This window comes from Oratosquilla oratoria, chromosome 37 (genome assembly GCF_046742065.1).
Source record: "Oratosquilla oratoria isolate Oo_2021 chromosome 37, ASM4674206v1, whole genome shotgun sequence".
In the NCBI taxonomy this organism is placed as follows: domain Eukaryota; kingdom Metazoa; phylum Arthropoda; class Malacostraca; order Stomatopoda; family Squillidae; genus Oratosquilla; species Oratosquilla oratoria.
The window spans coordinates 35,843,091-35,862,960 of record NC_134813.1 but is presented as its reverse complement, the minus strand read 5'-3'; the positions used below and the strand labels follow the sequence as shown (position 1 = coordinate 35,862,960).

General features: G+C 40.8%; 1 protein-coding gene across 40 annotated transcripts in view; it reads right to left on the bottom strand.

The window, feature by feature from the left end:
- sw (cytoplasmic dynein 1 intermediate chain short wing) overlaps positions 1-19,870 on the bottom strand; it is an 80,620-nt gene that overhangs the window by 28,087 nt on the left and 32,663 nt on the right. For 22 of the 40 annotated variants that reach the window (XM_076175500.1, XM_076175515.1, XM_076175488.1 and 19 more), the window contains 2 exons: positions 19,081-19,193; positions 13,624-13,656 (listed from right to left, as the gene is read on the bottom strand). In XM_076175500.1, coding sequence (XP_076031615.1) covers positions 13,624-13,656; positions 19,081-19,193 — 146 coding nt within the window. The remainder of the gene's footprint in view (positions 1-13,623; positions 13,657-19,080; positions 19,194-19,870) is intronic. The other 18 variants (XM_076175493.1, XM_076175510.1, XM_076175505.1 and 15 more) reach the window with 1 other exon arrangement.

Below are 19,870 nucleotides of genomic sequence, written 5' to 3'. Positions count from 1 at the left end.
CACAACTAAGGGAGCAACATGTTCACTCATGTTTTAGTACCATTACAAGCTCCTAGTCATGCAAGGTTTTCTTTGCACTATTATTACCATTTGTTATCGTTACCATAATTATTCTAAAATTAGTCTCAAATTGGCTAAGTCCTATATTTCTGTTAGCTATAGCTTTAAACCAAGCAATGGCTATGATGACATTCAATGATTTGCATTTCTTGCCCACTTGTTATTAAGTATATAAAGCTTAAGACTTTTCATTATAAGTAACTGATAATGTCATGCAGTTTCTCTTAATCCGAGAGTAAATTAGATTTGTTATACAGTAATATGGAACTATGTAAGTTATATAATAAAGTGCAAAAAAGGTGGAAGGAGAGATATGACTGTTAGGAGACAAAGTGGCTCTCTTCCTTGGGAGATGGGAAATAATAGGCTTTGTTCGTGAACACAAGAACCTTCATCAAATTTGCATGGGTCTGAAGGAGAGAAAGGAAGGGAGGGAGGGACAGGTGGGGGACAACTTTCAGACTCAAATTTCATAAAACTGTGGGAACCAACTAGAAATACAAGGGGGAAGGTCTGAGTAACAGACTAGCAATGAACATTGCCAGGATATACTGATTTAAGAATGACTCCACATAATGAGTGAAAAGCAGAGTGAGGTTCGAAAACTCGTTTACAATTGTGAAACATCTAGAGACTGGTGCTGATGGACGAGGTAACTTCCATGAAGAGGCACTTTCTGACTGTCAACGACTTGCACTGTCACTGTCATCTTCACCATCCAAAGGCATTGCATACTTTGAGGATTCTCCACTGGCATTCTTATGCCAAAATAATAGTTGCACTAATCATCCCAATGATACATAATATTTCTGGTACAAATTTGGACTATAAACACACATTACTGAACAATTTCTCAAAACTAAAAAATCCTTACAAATAATGATGAACAAAAAACTCAAGTCAGAGAGAGAGAGAGAGAGAAATGAGAGATAGGTACCTGAGAAAAAGAGGTAGATATGAGAGAGAGAGAGAGAGAGAGAGAGAGAGAGAGAGAGAGAGAGAGAGAGAGAGAGAGAGAGAGAGAGAGAGAGAGAGAGGAGAGAGAGAGAGAGAGAGAGGGGGGGGAGGAGGGCAGGCAAAGAGAGGGAGAGGGAGGGGGAGAGGGAGGGAGGGAGGGAGAGAGAGAGAGAGAGAGAGAGAGAGAGAGAGAGAGAGGGAGGGAGGGCGGGAGAGAGAGAGAGAGGGAGGGAGGGCGGGAGAGAGAGAGAGAGAGAGGGAGGGAGGGAGTGAGAGAGAGAGGGCGGGCGGGAGAGAGAGAGAGAGGGGGGGAGAGAGAGGAGAGGGGGGGGGAGAGAGAGAGAGGAGAGGGAGAGAGAGAGAGGAGAGGGAGAGAGAGAGGAGAGGGAGAGGGAGAGAGAGAGAGAGAGAGAGAGGAGAGGGAGAGAGAGAGAGAGAGGAGAGGAGAGAGAGGAGAGGAGAGGGGGGAGAGAGAGGAGAGGGGGGAGAGAGAGGAGAGGGGGGAGAGAGAGGAGAGAGGGGAGAGAGAGGAGAGGGGGGAGAGAGAGGAGAGGGGGGAGAGAGAGGAGAGGGGAGAGAGAAGGGGAGAGAGAGAGGGGATAGCAGATGTGGAAGGGGGAGAGAGAGAGGAAGGGGATAGAGGGAGAGAGAGGAGAGAGAGAGTACGGGAGTAGACTGATCGAAGAGAAGAGAGAGAAGAGAGAAGAGGAGAGGGGGTTCTCTTGTTGCTCTCTGTCTCTTCGTACTTTGTCTCTCTCTCTGGGAGAGAGAGAGAAGAGAGAGACAGAAAGGGAAGGGGAAAGAGAGAGGAGAGAGGGGAAGAGAGAGAAAGGAGGGATGAGAGAGGGGAAGAGAGAGCTGCTCTGAGAGGGTTCTCTCTTCTCTCTCTCTCTCGCCGCTCTGTTTGCTCTCTCTCTCTCGCCCGTTTTCTGCTTCTCTCTCTCTGCTCTCTCGTCTTCTGCGCGGCTTCGCTTTTTTCGCTCTACTCCGTCTCGTGCTCGGCTTTGTTCTCTCGCTCTCTGCGCGTCTCTGTGTGTTTTCTTTTCGCGGCTCTATCTGCTCTCTCTCTCGCACTCTGCTCTCTCTCTCGTCGTGGCTCTCTCTCTGGCTGCTCTTCTCTTCTCTTTTCTCTCTCTCTTCTCTTCTCTCTTTTTCGTCTCTCTCTGCTCACTGGTCTCTTTTGGCTCTCTCTCTCTTCTGTCTTCCGTGTGTCTTCTCTCTCGCTCTCTTCTCCTTTTTCTCTCTCGCTCTCTTCTCCTTTTCTCTCTCTCTTCTCCTTTTTCTCTCTCTTCTTCTGCTTCGCTACTGTTCCTCTCTATCTCTTTCTCTTCTCTTTTTCTCTCTCGCTTCTCTGCGCCTTTTGTCTCTCGCTCTTCTCTTCTTCGCGCGTATTTTCACGCTCTAGTCTACGTTCTGCTCTTTTGGCGCGCGTGCTCGGCTCTTCCGCGCGGCTCGTCTTCTCTTCGCTTCTCTGTCTCTTTTTCGCTCTGTCTCTTTGTTTGCTCTCCTGTCTCCGCGCTTTTTCGTCTCTTCCCTGTTTGTCCTCTTCTGCTTGCTACCTTGTGGCCTTCCTTATCTTGTGTCTCTCTCTTCTCGCTTGTTTTTCTTCTCTCTCTTCTCTTTTTCTCTCTCTCTCGAGCGCCTTTTTCGTCTCTTCTCTTGTTCAGCTCCTTCTCTTTTTACTGCTACTCTCTCTTCACTTTTTCGTCTCTTCGCTTCTGTCCTGGCGCTTGGTAGTTCTCTTCTCTCCTGTCTTGTTTTTCTCTCATCTCTCTGCTCTTTTCTCCTCTCTCTCTGTTCTCTTGGTTCTCTCGCTCTTCCTCGCGTCGCTGGTTTCGCTCTTCTCGCGGTCGCGGTTTTCTTCTCTGCTCTCTCTGTCTGACTTTGTTCCCTCTCTCTCTCTTCGCTCTGCTTATTTCGTCTCTTCGTCCCTGGTGGTCTCCCTCGCTCTCTCTCTCCCTTCTTTCTCCACCTCTTCTCGTTTATGCTCACTACTTCTCTCTCTCCGCTCGGTCCGTTTCACTCGCTTCCGGCGGTTCTTTTTTCTCTCCCCCTTCTCCTTGTTCTCTCTTCCTTTCTATGTCTCGCTCTACTTTTTTCTTTGTGCTCTCCTCCCCTTTCTTTTCTCTCTCTTCTCTTTCTCTCCTCCGGGGCTCGTTGCGATCCGTCTCTGTCTCTTTACCGCTCTCCCAATTTGCCTGCGGTTTTTCTTCTCTTCTCTTTGGGCCCTCTCCTCCTTGTTGCTCTTCCTCCTTTTCTCTCCTCGGTCTCACTTTTTCGCTTCTCGCGTGTCGCTCTTGTTCTCGCTGCTCTCGTGGTCGCCGGGCTGCGGATCTCTTTGTTGCCTCTCTCTGTCTCTCCCTTTGCCTCTCTCTTCGTCGCTGTTGCCTTCCGTCTCTCGGCTCGGCGGTTTTCGGTACTTCGCTTTCTCTTTTTTCCTCGCTCTTCCATCTTTTTCGCCTCTCATCTTCTCTGTGTTACCGCTCGGGCTTCTTCTGTTGTCTCTCGCCTCCGGCTCTCGATGGCTGCGCTCGCGCTGCCCTCTATTTGCTCCGCGCCCTCATGCCATCCGCGCCTCGTCTTTTCCCCCGTCTCCTCTCTTTTGTCCACCCTCGTCTTCCTATTTCTCCGCCTCTTCTCGTTGGCCTCTCGGGTCACCCGCCTACGCTTTCTCTCCTTGTTACCCTCTCGCGGGGCTCTCCTTCTCTCCTGCTTCCCCATCCCTCGCTTGTTCGATTTCTCTTCTCCACTCTTTTTGTCCCCGCTCTCCACCTTCTCCGCTATGTGGGCCGCTCTCGTCCCTGTCTCTCCTCTTTTTTTGTCTCTCTCTCCCCGCTCTCCTCTTTGCTCTACTGTCTCCCGCCGCGGTTGCCGCCGCCCCTCGCGCCCCCACTTTTTCTCTCCTCCTGACACTCCCTTCCGATGTCGGGGTGGGGCCGATCGCCCTCTCTCCTCTTGTGGATCTCTCTCTCGCCTGGCTTGCCGCTTCTCTCTCATCTCCTCTCCATGTTTCATCTCTCCCTCGTCGACTCCTTTCGCGGTCTCGGCGCCATTTGTCCTCGCGCGCATCTCTCTCGCCGTGCTCTCTGTTCTCTCTCGCGCCCGTTGCGCCTTCTCTCGTTTTCTCTCTTCCATTCATCCTCTCGCTGCTCTTTTCTCGTCCCCGCCCCTCGTTCTTCTCCACTCTCCCTTGCCTGATTGCTACTCTCCCCTCGCGCGGTGTCTTTCCTTCGCCCTCTCTTCTGGTTCCTTCTACTCGCTAGGCGCTATGTTTTCTCTCGCCTCCGTTCTTTGTTCCTTCTCTCGTCTCAATGGGCTTCCTCTATCCTGCCTCTCCGTCTCCTTCGTTCTTGCCCTCTGCGCTCTATTTTCTTTCTCTATCTAGTGGGGGTGTCATCCCTCTCCTTCTTTTCCCCCGTTCTCTCTATTTGCGCTCTCTATCTTCTGCGTCCCTTCTTAATCGTTCCTATGCGTGCTGCTTTTCCTTCTCGTTCTCACACTCACCATTTTTCCTCTTATCTCCCTCAGATTGTTTCTTCGCTCTCTCATTACTTGTCTTTTTTATTGCTTCCCAGCGCCCTTCCGTTGTCCTTCCTGTTCCTCTCGCTCGCACCCCCCCCAGTCCCTAACCCGACCACGCCACCCCACAGCTCTCCCCCACCAACTACCATCCTAACCCACCAATCTCCCTTAAAAACCTAACCCATGAACCCCCCCTGAACCACTACCACCCAACCAATCTCTACACCCACTACACCCGTACCCTCCATTCAAAAGGAGTACAGATACCCACCCTTCAATTGACCAGCGCCGTGGTTGATCCAACAATCACCCAACCTCAACACCCTAATTGCCACCACTGAGGTGCCGCCTCTATGCAGCCAGGGCCAAAAAACCCACACGATTGTAGCAGTGCCAATCCTCTACACCCGTGACCACAAGATTGGCTAAAAAACCAAAACCCATCAATTTCCTTTCCCCCTACTATACGCTGTTGATGTAGGAAGTCCCACACTAATACAACACAGACAACATTCAGCTTTCTTTGCAGGGAGATGGATGTGAGGACCCAAAGGTCTGCCAGCTATTGTGCTTTCCAGTCTGTGAAACTTGAGGCAACAAATAATATCTTTAATTATCTACCTATATACCAAGGGCCTTTTCCCTCTTATATGGGAGGTAGCCAGCCAAGGTATACACTCACCCCTACCCATTCCACTTCTATCCACCATATTTGTTCCTTCTCATTTTACATAACTCTTGTTCCTGCATGTTCGACAATTCTGGTGGGAATAGATGACTAACATCACCAGTGATATAATGAACATTACACCCGAGTCATCCTCTTCTCTTTTGTATTTTTCATATATATCCTTCTAATCCTACATTCCACTACCCTGATTCACCACCTTCCATATACCTGGTGGACTGACATCTCATACTTTTTCCTCTACACTTGGCATCATCAAAAAGGTTCCTACACTTTTTTTTCTTTCTTTTTTTTTCCTAACAATATATCCCAATGGCAAGGTACTAGTAATGGGTGCCTGGTCGTAGTGACCCTATGAAGTGGTCACTGGATATAATAATCTCCCCAATGGTCATCTTCAAAATCCACCAACATCCTCACTTCAATTTCAAGTGCAGCTCTGTAGGGTTGGTATTTAGTCTTGGGGGAACCCCAGCTATCAACTTTAACTAACCCCATTTTTTTTTTTTTTTCCACCCTCTCCACAGAGCTGAAACTAGTTATGGTACCTCCCACCCCCCAGCAACAAACATTAGCAAGTTACATAAAAGCAACCCCACACCACCACAACCTAGGCAATCGTTTCTTCCCAGAGTGATCTGTAGCAAGGTACTGTCCCCAAGGAAAGAAACACTGGATACTGATAAAGTCTTTCTTTTCACATCATTACACAAACATACTCAGATCACAAAACAAGTTCTCCAAGACCAGCCCCAAAACTTCATACTAAACTTGACTCCTTGATATCAGACCATCTGAGAAATCCCTCCCACAGCAAGCAAGAACCACGCTGGCACAACTGCATCCAGGTGGTCACCATCTAGCACTGAAACAGCACCAACAAAGAAAAGCTCTCGCCACAGAAGCATATTGTCCCCAGATGAAATTACCCAACAGATGATACAAAACACCTTATCCTATACTGCCCTACTCTAGTTTAATACAGAGAACATACAATCTCTTCCTTGAGCAAGTTGTAGATCAATCTAGTCAATTCTTCAGAGACTTTAGTGACACCACTATGGACCAGACCCACACCATTTTTTTATGACCATAGTTTAATCTCTACTCAAATACTCAAAGAATAATCCTGACTACTTTTTTAAGACTTACTATCCCTTAACCTCTTCCATACGGTGACACCTACGTAGGCGTCATGAGGAGCAAGTGGGTAAACTAGGATGCCGACGTCGGCATCTTGATTATATTTATTGTAGTTGTACCTGCGTGGCCCCCATACTCTGTAAACTGGCTTCATCATATTTTCTATGGTTATCAAAATTCACGGGTGAAAGAGAACGAGCGATAGAGCAGCGACTTTATTTTCTATAATGCGAGTATTATGTCGCAATATCGCACATCTGGCAGCTAATGCTGTCAGACATGCGATGTGGCCCGTATTGAAGGGGTTAATCTTTACATCTCTCCTTTATGACCTCTATGCTTCCAAATTCTAAGTGAAATATGGTCCCCAAGAATAGAAACATAGGCTATTCATAATGAAATAGAATTCCCTCCTACATTCACTGCAAGTAGTTGTCGACTTATGACTAGGTTATGCTTTCGACTAACCAGTTGAAAATCAATATCATATATCAGTCAGTTATATGTGTGGGTAAAGATGTTTAGGAAACTGATCACACTTAAAACTTGAAATGCATTTCCAACAGTTATTTGATATAATACATGCTCAAGAATGTAATTTGTGATTAATGTATAAATATAAAACTATCTGTATAGCAAGGGCCTATTCCCCTTTATAAGGGAGGTAGTGAGCCAAGGCACTCACCCATTCCCACCCATTTCACTCCCAAAAAATATAAATAAATACAGATGTATACAGTAAAACTATCTATTTACCAAAAGGCCTCTTCCCCCTTTAAGGGAGGATGCTACCTAAGGCATCCACCCAACCCCACCCAACCCACTCCCATCTATTTACCTAGTTGTATTATACGGGAAGGGAGCTATGCTGAGTCACAGTCCTCATGTGTATCTTGTATCTTAGCTCACTGTGGATGAAGGGCCTGTATCCCTTGTATTTACAAATGGATATAGCAAATTACAAATATAAAAACATGAATATAAAAGAAGACTGTTGAACATACTCTAGCTGAACCAAGAGGGATACCAATATCTCCCAGATGGTATGTATACATTCCTCTTTGTATATTTATGTACACATCTGTACAGCATGGACTAGAATGTGGAGGAGATTATAAGGTGGTGGAGGTGGTATATAACAACAGTGGAGAGACAAGGAAGGCAAGTTTTGCATATCATTTTAGAAATTAAATAGTCATCTATACACAGGAATTTTGTATCAAGAATAAATTTAATGAAAAACTAATATCTCACACATACATATACCAAGGTCGTTTTTTCCCCTTACAAGGGAGGTAGCCAAAATCAATAGGCATAACTCCACCCCCACCCACTCTACTTCCACTCACCACCCCTCCCTCTTTTCTTGGCTCCTTTTAGACCTTTCTATTATCAGATCAACAAGTGTCTAACACCCTCATCTCTCCGATTTTACTAAAATTTGATCTATAGGAAGTTTTAGGGTTCTAAACACATTTCTGAATTTTTAAGGTCAATCCAAACAACTGTTCAGGAGATACGACTTCAGATATTTTGAGGTCACTAACATTTAGCATCCAATAACAAGGGTAATAAAAATCAATTATATGTTATATATTTAGAATCAGAAAAAGACAAAGCATCCAAATATCTAGATTGAAAGATAAAAAATCCCAATTTAGCAAATATTTTAGGTCAATATTTGACCCCTTGGGTATCGAAATTGAAATGAAAAGAAAAAGGAAGAGATAAAATAAAATAAATAAATAAATGACATATATATATATATATATATATATATATTAAATGAAAAAAAGGTATAAGCTTTGGCTACTAGAATTGGTAAAAAAAAAAGTTTGTTTATGCTAGAATTCTTTATACAATTCACACAGGTGTGAAAAATATGTACAGTTGATGGACAACATATAAATATGGTACTCACTTGTATGTTAATTATATGAAAAATACTAGCATAAACAAACTTTTTTTTTATCAATTCTAATAGCCAAAGCTTATCCCTTCATTTTTCTCATCTATTTTTTTTTTCCATTTTTATGTCCCACTAGTTAAATCTTGACATCAAATAATTGTTAATGTGGATTTTTTTTTTTCAACCTAAAATTCTAAAATTATGATATTTGGATTCCTGGTCTTTTTCTGATTGTAAATATATATATACATTTACATAACTATGACTTATCACCCTAGATATTGGTTGCCGAATGTTAGTTACCTCTCATGACCTTAAAATACCTGAAGTCATATCTCCAGAACAATTGTTAGGATTGACCTTTAAATTTCAGTGTGTTTAGGGTCCTAAAAGTACCTATACACCAAATTTCAGCAAAATGAGAGACGAGGGTGAGAGAGAATGCCCCAAAAGCAGAAGAGGAACATGAAAAAAAAAAAAAAAAAAAAAATTGAAAGCAATTGAAATCCATGACCATTGATGAATCATACTAGGCTAGAGGTCATTGAGGTCATCATTATGTTTTGCCATGCAAGACGTTTGTTTGAAAATGTGCTTAGCTAAGTCTGCACAGATTTTTTCCTTGTCATCATAGATTTCACTATAGCATCACACAACTTTCCTTACTTGTCAATCCACCTTGGCAAATCTTTCCACATTCCAGTACATGTATACAATGGTAGTGAGAGCTGTGCTAAAGAGGGGAAAATCTTCTGCCAACCCTTTTGGTGACTGGTCTATCAGCAAAAGTAACACCCTTCTTCTTTGTTGACAATTTAAGTGTTAGAGGTGGAAACCACTGAGAAGTTAGTGAAAAGTATGCATGGGACTGTGCTGGTAATGCTTTATGTGAGCAGGCAAGTGTATTACTGTGCCACACCAAATGAATATAATTCAAACACTTTCTTATACAACTTTATCCTACCTGCTCCATGAATAATGACATGATTGAAGTGGTCATATGTCATAGGTTGTAAGTCGACAACTACCTGTACAAGCAACCCAAGAAACTTGAAATCCACTACCTCACACATCTCCCCCTTGAAAAACACATTCAACCATTCACCATCAACTTTTCGTGTATATTTCAAGACCCTGATTTAACCAATACTAACCTACTCAAATTCTACAACACAGTCCTCTCAAATTATGACCAAAGAAACAATATAAATTAATATATCTGGACTTTGTGAATGCTACTGATACTGTCCTGCATGAAAGACTACTTTCTAAATTAGTTTTACATGGAATAAGAGATAGCCTATTAAGCTGAACTAGTAATTGGTTAAACAATCATAAACACAGAGATATTCCAAATGGCAAAACTTCTAGATGGAAAAAAGTTAAGAGTGGAGTTCCTCAGGGTTCGATCTTGGGCCACTTATGTATTCATAGTATATGTGATATAGACCACAGACTGAAATTTATTGTCTCCAAATGTGCTGATAATATAAAACTGTGCAGAATGGCAAATGATCACTTAAAGCAATTAGATATTCAAGAAGATTTAGATAAATTACAGCAACGGTCTGAAAAGTGGCTATTGAAATGTAAGGTTATGTACATTGGTAAAAATAACAATAAGTACGATTACAAGTTATTTGGAAATTTGTTAACAAAAGTGAAGTGAAAATATCTGTGTAATTATCAGTAATGATCTCAAATCATCCAAGTAGTGTACTTCCGCCTCAAAGAAAGCAAACAAGTTTCTACAACTGATTGTATGATCTTTTGATTTTAAAAATCCATCTACCATTAACAAGCTAAATTGTTAATTTGTCCACATTTGAAATATGCGGTTTCCATATGGTTCACCAAATCTGGTTAACCACTTCAGTATGGGTCAAATTCTCGCGCACAGCATCAGCTCCCATGTGTATGATGTATTACATTACTCGCATTATAAAATATAGCCACTACTGTATTACTTGTTCTCTTTTACTCTCAGTAATAATAAACACAAAACGTGATCAAATCAGTTCACAGAATCCAGAGGTAACTCACGTACAACTACAAAAGAATTATGATCAGGACGCAGATGCAGGCATCCTCGTGTGCCCACTCACATCTCATGAAGCATACGTAGGCGTCATTGTACCGATGTGGTTAAAGACATTGACAGATTGGGAAAACTACAATGGCAAGCCACAAAATGGATTCCAAATTGTATGAAAACTGACTAAAACCTATCAATCTATTTTCCCGAAAAAAGTGTAGACTCGGGTGATTTGATACAAGGGAACTGACATCATCAAAAGTGACAAAATCTTCACACTGAATGCCAATCAGACAAGAAACAATAGTTTCAAACTGTCAGGAAGTCGACCATGTAGTAAATGAATTAAATAAACTTCCTGCAGAAGCAGTGCAATGTAGTACAGTTCAAAGTTTTATGATTTATGTAGATAAACACCTAAGCAATATACTGTTATACCTGCCATTTCTTCTATTTACTTATTTTTTATTATCAATTTGTTTATCTATTCATTATTCATAATATTTATTTTTCTTCTGTTTGTTTATTATTATATATCTATCTTGTTTATCAATCTATTCCTTCCTCCTCTGCATCCAACCTAGTTATTGACCAAAAGATCTCCTGTCAGCATGTTCTTCCTTTGTAATCTTTTGTAATATTCACTTGTAAATTCATGTGAACAATACAACACAACCCTAGCATCATACTACCTGAACATCCTCAAAAATGAACTGCCTGCACTTCCCAAAATGTCCTTACAAAACACACACACTCTGATCACAAAACAAGCAAAGGTCAATCCAACTCTATACTCCACCTGACTCCCCAAGACATCATCCTATCTGAAAAACCCCTTCCATGACAAACAAAAACTACATTAGCATGACTGTATTCAGAATATCACCGACATAAAATAGACCTGGCCACCATAAAATAGGCCTGGCCACAGACTCAAATTGCCCCCAATGCAATCACCACACAGAAGACACAGAACACCTCATCCTACACTGCCCTATTCTTGACTCACCCAAACAACACACTACTACTTCCTAGAATTTGGGGACAATTCTGTGGCCATCACTGATGACTTTTGAGTCATGATCTCCAACACCTGGGGCATCAGATTGACTGATTGATAACTCAATTGTTTTCATACACACTCTGCCACACTGTCAACTACTACTTCAAGTCTCCCTTTAGAATCACCCACAGGTGTCATCTGCAAATAGAAACAGATTCACTTCCTGCATCCTTCCATTCCAAAATCAACTTCACCTGTATTTCTTACATCTTCATATATATGGAGAGCTGACAACTGGTAACATCTCCCCTCCCATTACTTTATATAGAAACAGTCCCACATCAATAAAACACAAAGTCCAAAGTTTCTTCCCATTAAATGAAATGAGACAACAATTATCATTCCATTCTTAGTACCTGCCTAGCACAGCTGCATTTACTTCCCTTAACACTCCATTCATATTTATATTGAACACTCAAATGTGACATCACATAAACCTGAAGAATCCCCTACATTTAGCTCAAACTATTCATTCTCACCATTACCAACCCTCACATATACCCAACTATATGCATATGCTAAGGGCTTTTTTCCCCTTACAATGGAGGTAGCCAAAAAAAGGCATAAAATCCACTCCCACCCATTCCATGACCATATACTCCACCCCCATCCACCCCACTCTCTCTTATCTTGGCTCCTCCTAGATGATGAGTCATCCCTGCATCTCACCCAATGCCCTGATTCAGAAGCAGTGTCACGAGACACAACACATCCACAGCAAGGCCACTTCATTAAATCGGCAACCCCCTTCTCCATCCCCTCATGCAGAAATGGAGAAGACTGAGAAATCCCTTCGGGCTGCATCAATTTATTTTTCACACATACTTCCTCACCCCCCATCCCCCACCCACTCCCTTTCATGCACCACAGCATTATCTATACACAACCATTCTCCATTCACCCCATCTTGTCTTCTCCCTTCCTTCCTCAACAGACACTCCCCCTCTTTCCTAATGCCCCTTTTATCCCATCCATCTCATCCTTGGTCGCCCACTCATGTTCACTCCTACCTCTTTTACTAATCTTTCTTCACTCATTCTTTGCATGTGTCCAAACCATCCCAATACTCTTTCATCAACCCTATCTCCCGACTCCCTTTTCACCCCTGTTCTCCTCCTCACCTCCTCATTTATCACTCTATCCAGCCTAGTAACCATTCCCAAATGTCTATTTCTCATTACTTTTTAATCCTCCAAGGCATTAACTTGTTTCTCTCAATCTACATTCTACCTCCACCTCCACTCCCTTTCCTGCCACATTCACACCCAATTATCTAAAACTATCCCCTTCCTCCAGTCTCTCTCCCTTAATACTCACTTCCAGCCTACTACCACTTTCTCCCCTTGTACATCTCACTTTACTTTTAACTACTTGTGCAAAACGTTGACTGTTTTTAAGAGATTTTCTCTTATTCCATATATAAACAATATGCTACACAATGCATCTCTATCAACTGTCAAATGCTTTCTTCAAGCCTATACCCAAAATTATTTTTCAATAAACAACTCGCACACAAACCTGTCTTACCATTATTTTTTTACCTGATTCATGCAGCCTTTTGGTATCTCACTATTCTTTCCTAATCACTCCCTCTGTTCTCCCTTTAATCCTCTGTGTGAAGACATGCCCACACACCTAAAAAACCATGTTCAAACTAGTCCTCCTAAACTTACAACATTCATACTTATCCATCTTCTCCTTATATAGTGGGACCATACATGTTCTCTTCTAATCCCTGAGTCATAACATGGCTCTTTACCCTTTGTACAAAGGAGAATGGCAGTTCAAGCACACACCCACATCATAAATAAACCATACCCATTCAACCACCCTCCCATCTCAGCACCTCAGGAAGAGAATTACCCTGCCCCCACCACACTATTCAGGTCAAAAGCAATAAAGTGAGGCACAGCTCTTCCACAGCAGGGCCAGGCAGACAGAGCTGGTTTACCCCTCATACAAAATAAATAAATAAATACATAACAAATAAACTAAACAAAATGTATAAATAAACAAAATAAAAATAAATCAGAAAACATACCTATATTTTGGGAGATGTAGTCCATAAAATTTTGATGAACTCACTTTTAACAGACTTGTCCTTACACATACTTTAACTCAGTTGATGCAAATAAGCCAATTCAGCCACAAAATATGACAAATATTTCTTACGACAGTGCAGAAGTGCCCTTCATGTTAAGCCTCAGCCCTGATAAGAAAGAGCAAGAGCTTGAGGTTAAACCCACCTTTACGGGGCCGCCACCAGTCCTCATAGTAACCTTGAGGGGGAGGAAGTAGTGGTACATTATACACAAAGTATAAGAGGCTAACCTGCCTAGGTATGTACAGTTTGTTCAGTGACATGAAAGCATGGGTAAGTTAAAACACCTTGCACTGAGATTTCATGATGTTCTATCAATACTTATACTCAGCATTTAGCATTTCAACTTTTCCGACCTTCCAAAGCCACTCAACTGACTACCATGTGCCCTTGTGACAAACTCAAAGGCTCACTTTCAATGAACAAAAATTGAACAGCTTGTCTTCATCATTTGGGCCCTTCATGAACATGAACATTACAGAATGAAAAATTATCCCAAATGGGGTCTCTAATCCCTGTACCAGTAGGGAACTATCAGTAGATAGATGCAAATCTGCAAAATAAGCCATTACATCAAAAGGCATGCACATCCTCCTCAACTTTCCACATTCTGCCGTATATCAATCAATCAATCGAGTTCTATAGAATGTAAAACCAGAGTGGTAGCAATATTTTGAAACATGTTATCTGATGGAAAGTGATGTAAAGATGTACTCACGGCGGGTAAAAATGCTCAAAACCCTTCAGCTCAATCAACAGGTTCTTAAGCTGGGTAAGGATGCAAATTATCCATATATCCATGCAAATATTCTAGAAAACAATAATAAGAAATGCATGACCACTGTGCTAACATGAAGGATGCCAAGAGGTGCAAGCTTTTACTTCTGGGTGAAGGTAAGGAAGTGGCAGAGCATTATACTTTGTTATAAAGAAAAGTGGGCATGTCCATGCAGTATCCATCATTTCATGACACCATGGGTACACGGTTTTAAATTACCAAGACTAATATCTGAAATAAACTAAATTCTCAACAATGCAACTAAATAATGCCAAATGAATACTGACCAACATCCAATGTATTAAAGCAAATTCATAAAATAAATCATGAAACTTGGTAATCAGTGACCCATCTCATTCTGCTGAAATAAATATAGAATAGGAAAACAAGAATAACATGCATAATTAAGAGTAAAGCTTACCATGTTATGCATGCAAATATACCATGCTTACATACATAATGTAAAAATAAACATGTAAAAAATAAATAAATAAATAAAAAGCTAAATATCAGCTCAAACTTTCAAATTTTCCAAATATAATGAAGTATTAACATATATACATACACACACAACATGTTTAAAGACATGTATTTATTTGATAGTAATGTGTAATCTTGTGTGTGCACATGTAAATTATGTATACATTTCTATTATCCCATTATACGGTATTTCTCACCATGTGGGGTGCCAAATTTCCCCACTATTGATATCCCAAATGGTTACCTTGCCCTTCTTGGGGAGGAGGAGGAGGGGGGGGGGTTAATTTTCTTGACTCCCTTCCCCCTTGCCCCTCTTAGAAATACTAAAAGATATCCTCCCTCCCCTACCTATCTCTCCCTCTCTGTACTACGATATACAAGAAATTGCAAGCTATTGCCTTCATCTATCCTTCCTTCCTTCCTCTTCTCTTTCTATTCTGTTTTTCTCAATCTCTCCTTTCCCCAAACACCTATATCTGTTCCTTTAATTTTCTTTCCTTCTATACTCTTTCAATCCTCTCATCATCCATTTTCAGTTTTTTCCCTCCCACCTTGGTGTTGTACACTTTTGACTAACTTGCCCCCTACCATTCTCTTCACATAACCATATTATGGCCAGATTCATTCTTTTCTTCCAAATTCACCTTCCTGCACTTTCTTTTAGATGATTCAGTTTAACGCCACAAAACTCCCCCTATCAGGAGGCTAGGATCGTGTCCCCTACAAATGACTTTATAACGTGGAATTTAATTAACCATGTCCTTGGTTCAACTCGCCAGTGGCAAGGTTCGAACTGCCATCACCTCAGCCTCTGCTGCCCTAGATTTCTATCTTGTTCACTCTTATAACATCATATACTTCTTCGACACTTCACCTCCACTGCCATCGCTTAAGTTCCAGTAATCTTATTGCACTATTCCCTCAACCATGTTTTAGGTTTGTGTCAATTTACTCTTAGCTCCAGCCCCATACAAGGTCTCGATAACAAAAATTTTATGTAATATGCCTTTTGTGATATCCATATGACCCAGTCATGTAGCATTCTTTAATGATTGTAAACTATTTTCCACTAGAAAAAAAAAAGAATACTTTTAACACTTTTAAGAACATTTAACTTATACGACCCTTCCTTTCTACTGCTCTCCTTATCATTCATACTCCTCCACCCCCTTCAGAATGATGTCATCCCCAAGAATAGAGGTATTTATTCCTCACAAAATATTACATACTACCTCTGTGATGCTCAATGGCTGAGCGATTTAAAGTGTCACTACTGAGCATGGAGCTCAGAAGTGGAGATGGATCAAATCTGCATGGCAGCAAGGCAGTAAGGCATCTACTTTAAATTCCCTACTTCAAAATGTCCTCCCAAATGAAGTCACCATTATAATCCTTTGAGAGGAGGAGCTTGTGACACTAAACAGAATCATTTAACCCTGACCAAATTGTCTTCTTGCATACATCTTTGTACTGTATTTTCAGCATGCAAAACAATTCAAACGAAAAAAATAAATAAATAAAATAAAATAATAACTGGTAATACATTAAGGCATAACTTTACTTCTGGTACTGCATTCAAGGCACTTATTTCATTGCATTGATCTATCACTATATCTATTGTTTGGTGCTCACTTACCTAAACTTCACTATAAATAATATAGTAATTTGGGGGTCATCTTATGCCAATACAAGCTAAAACTACGAAATTTTGACAAAATCACGTATTGCCTCATAAAAGGCTTTTATCCACTGAAACACGCACTATATTCCATTTTCATCTCTATCTTCCACCAGCTGGTACATTCACACATCATCTTCCCATTTTCTTACAGACTGATTCCCCCCCCTGCCCAATCAATCCACAACCCTGGTCTCTTCTGCAGAAGACCTGTGGTCTTCAGGTAACTAGTAACAGCCTCAGGGAGGGTTGACAAGTCACTCCAGGAAGACATACGGTGGTATCCTTAAAAAAAATTCTTTCCTTATATAAATCTTATATAAATCCTTGGAAAGGAAATATTCATATAAGGAAAGGATTTTTTTAAGAATACCACCATAAGGTTTTTACAGTGGTATTCTTAAAAAGAAAATCTTTCCTTATATAAATCTTATATAAATCCTTGGAAGGGAAAGATTTATATAAGGTGAGGATTTTTTTTAAAGAATAGCAGTGATAGTGTTGTCTTGGGATTGTTAGTGAGGGGCAGTGTAGTATGATCATCATTTATGTGGAGGTTGTGTCTGGGCATTTCAAATTTGTGGCCCAGCCCATTCATTTGTACTGTTTTAATGCTGGATGGTGTCCTGAGAACAGGCATGTCAGTGTGGTTCTCATCAGGTGTAGGAGATTTTTTTTCTGTAAGACTTACATCTGGGGGTTGTTGGAGTAACGAGTTTAGTGGTCTGTCTTCAAGGTATTTTTTTGTGAGCAATGTGTGTACATGTTTTTGTGTGGTTATGTGATAGGTTGTTATAGATCTTTAAGTATCATACTGCTGGTATAGTTTTCAGTTGCATCTCAGTGATGGTGCAAGCGAAATGTAGTGTGAAGGGTGTTTGGTGTTTTGGGTTCTGGCATATCTTTAGGTATTTGTCCCTTTTTCCCAATCTTACCACCTAAAACATGCCAACAGGATAGTGATTGAGGAGAAGATGTATGGATCTCATAATAATAATTGTTGCCTCTAGCTTTACAGAATGAAAACCTATAAACCCACAGTTGCCAACAATGACCCTCAGGCCCTCCCGCAGATATCTCTGGAAAGAAATTTTGGACTGTTGTCTGTGTTGGTTTAGTGTAGGATGGTTTCTGTCACCAGCTTATAGAAGGGCATAGTTGTTGGTTCTCATGTGAAAAGGTGGAGGAAATGTAGGGAAGTTGAAAGAGATCTTAGACCCGAGTCCAAGGGCAGTGCTTCAACCCGCAGGTTTTGAAAATGGGCAACAAGGAGACAACACTTTCTGATGTCCCTCTTCCACCTACAGGTATCTATCACTGGTCTCAACTTCAACTTCTGCCACCCACACTTTGAGAAAAGAACAGAGGTGGAGCAGACTTGCTTCTTTACAGATATTAATACATACACACACACACACAGATTACACATTTTCAATATCAATATAAAAATTTTGGTGAAAGACAAGTATATCTTGCCACTTAAAATTAGATTTTTTATTACCTTCATTTTATCTGGAGTAGTGTGCTCTACAAGAAATCCATAAAAGGATAGGAGATTCAATCTATTATATACAAAATATATTTAGGAAAACAAATAAAAGATAAAATAAAATAAAAAATAAAATAAACTAATGTCATAAGTCCATATGAAATTGCGAGAAGCTGCACAAAAAAAAAAAAAAAAGGCAATGGGGAGGGGGGGGAGAAATTAAATACAAGTGCAACATTTGCTATGGAGAATTGATATGAAATATACTTAACTAATAAAACTAATGGGATTGCAAAGCTTCAAGAAAAGCAGCATACAACCTGAATCTTTAAAAGTGTCATGGGACAAAGCAAGTGTGGCACAAGGAGGAAGAGATATGATTTTCCAAAAAATAAAGGAGACCCAACCACCGTAACCTAAGGAACCTTTGCTTCCCACCATGGACAAAATGGCACAGGCTCGCACAAAGCCCATTCCAAGTATCCAGCAGTTGGAGGAAATTCTAGCTTGTAATTTTCTTTCTCTTTTTCTTTTTTTTAATAAACAAATACATAATCATTAGTCACATTTATAACCTGAAAATACTGAATAGAATTATCTTTTTCTCTCTTCTTAAATGTTAGCTAACAATTTCCCCAACAACTTAAAGAATTTGGATGCAGAAATACAAGGTGCAACCTACACTGCAGCCATAAGGGCAAGATTGGCTCACAGTGTGCAAGGCACGTGCCACTTTGCAGCATGTCAGCCTCTACCCTAGTGTCACTCCCACCTCCCTTGTGTAGTGATAACCTTCCCCCTTCCTTCAATAAATGCATGTGCCATTTACAAAACATTTCACATTTCCTTCCCATCAAGCTTGATAGCTAAATCAGTGATGTAATCCACATTGACTGGAAATAAACCAAGGGCACTCTGGTCATTTTTACTCCAAACTAAAGCTGTCTGATACACAATGAAATGATGCAGTACAACCCAATCCAAATGAGTCTGATCTCCAACAACTTCTCGATAAGCAAGTTTTCCCTACTCATATGCCTGGGAAATATCATTGTAACCTTGACTTTCTAAACTTAAAACAGATTCTTTATTTCCAAAATCAAAACTAAAATAAAATGATTACCTGTTAGGTCCTAAAGAAACCAACCTATGCTTAGCCAAGGTAATCCTTACTAACCGTGACTGTCCCCTGAAGCAGTTGTCTGAACCCCCTTGGTATAAGTTACAGTCTCTCTTGGGGGGATGTTGGTAGCTTGCACGCTTACAACCGATAGCTGCGGCTTCCTGCGACTAAAAACATGTCATGTTATAAAATGAATGGTAAGCCAGGTACTGGTCACAATGCAGAAACTGAAGTAATTAAATTCCATTTTCTGAAATATAAAGTTGCATATTATTAACATCCCAACAAATACCAAATAGTCTTTTCCCTCTTTCAAAGTGTGTGGCTAAATTACACCCATCCAAAACACATTCATTGTCCCACCCATTTTTGTACCTCAAAGTAAGAGTCATTTCTGTACCATACATGTATTCCTAATGTGTTGTAAAAGGCATACTGAAAGATATGGGCATTGAAGATTAGCAACCTCACCAACCAAAAGGTCTCTTAAGTATCATTATCATTACACCAAGAAAAGGTACCAAAGACCTGTGATTTGGTCTAATGAGACCTCCCTCATTTTAAGGGGTTATATTATAAGAAAACATCAACATAAATTATTTCAATATATCACTTCCAATTTCTACAGGAACTCCCCACCCCTTAAAAAAGGTGCACTGGTGACACAATCAGAAGTGTGCAGCCCTCTTTTCAATTTCTGTGACAATCACCTCTTCTGCCATAACCAGTCTCTCACATCATAATAATTTGCTATTCATACACAGATTCCTTCCACCACTGTCCCTCTAACAATGATATCCCTGGCTGCACCTTCAATGACTTCAGTTGCTTCCTAATAACAAAT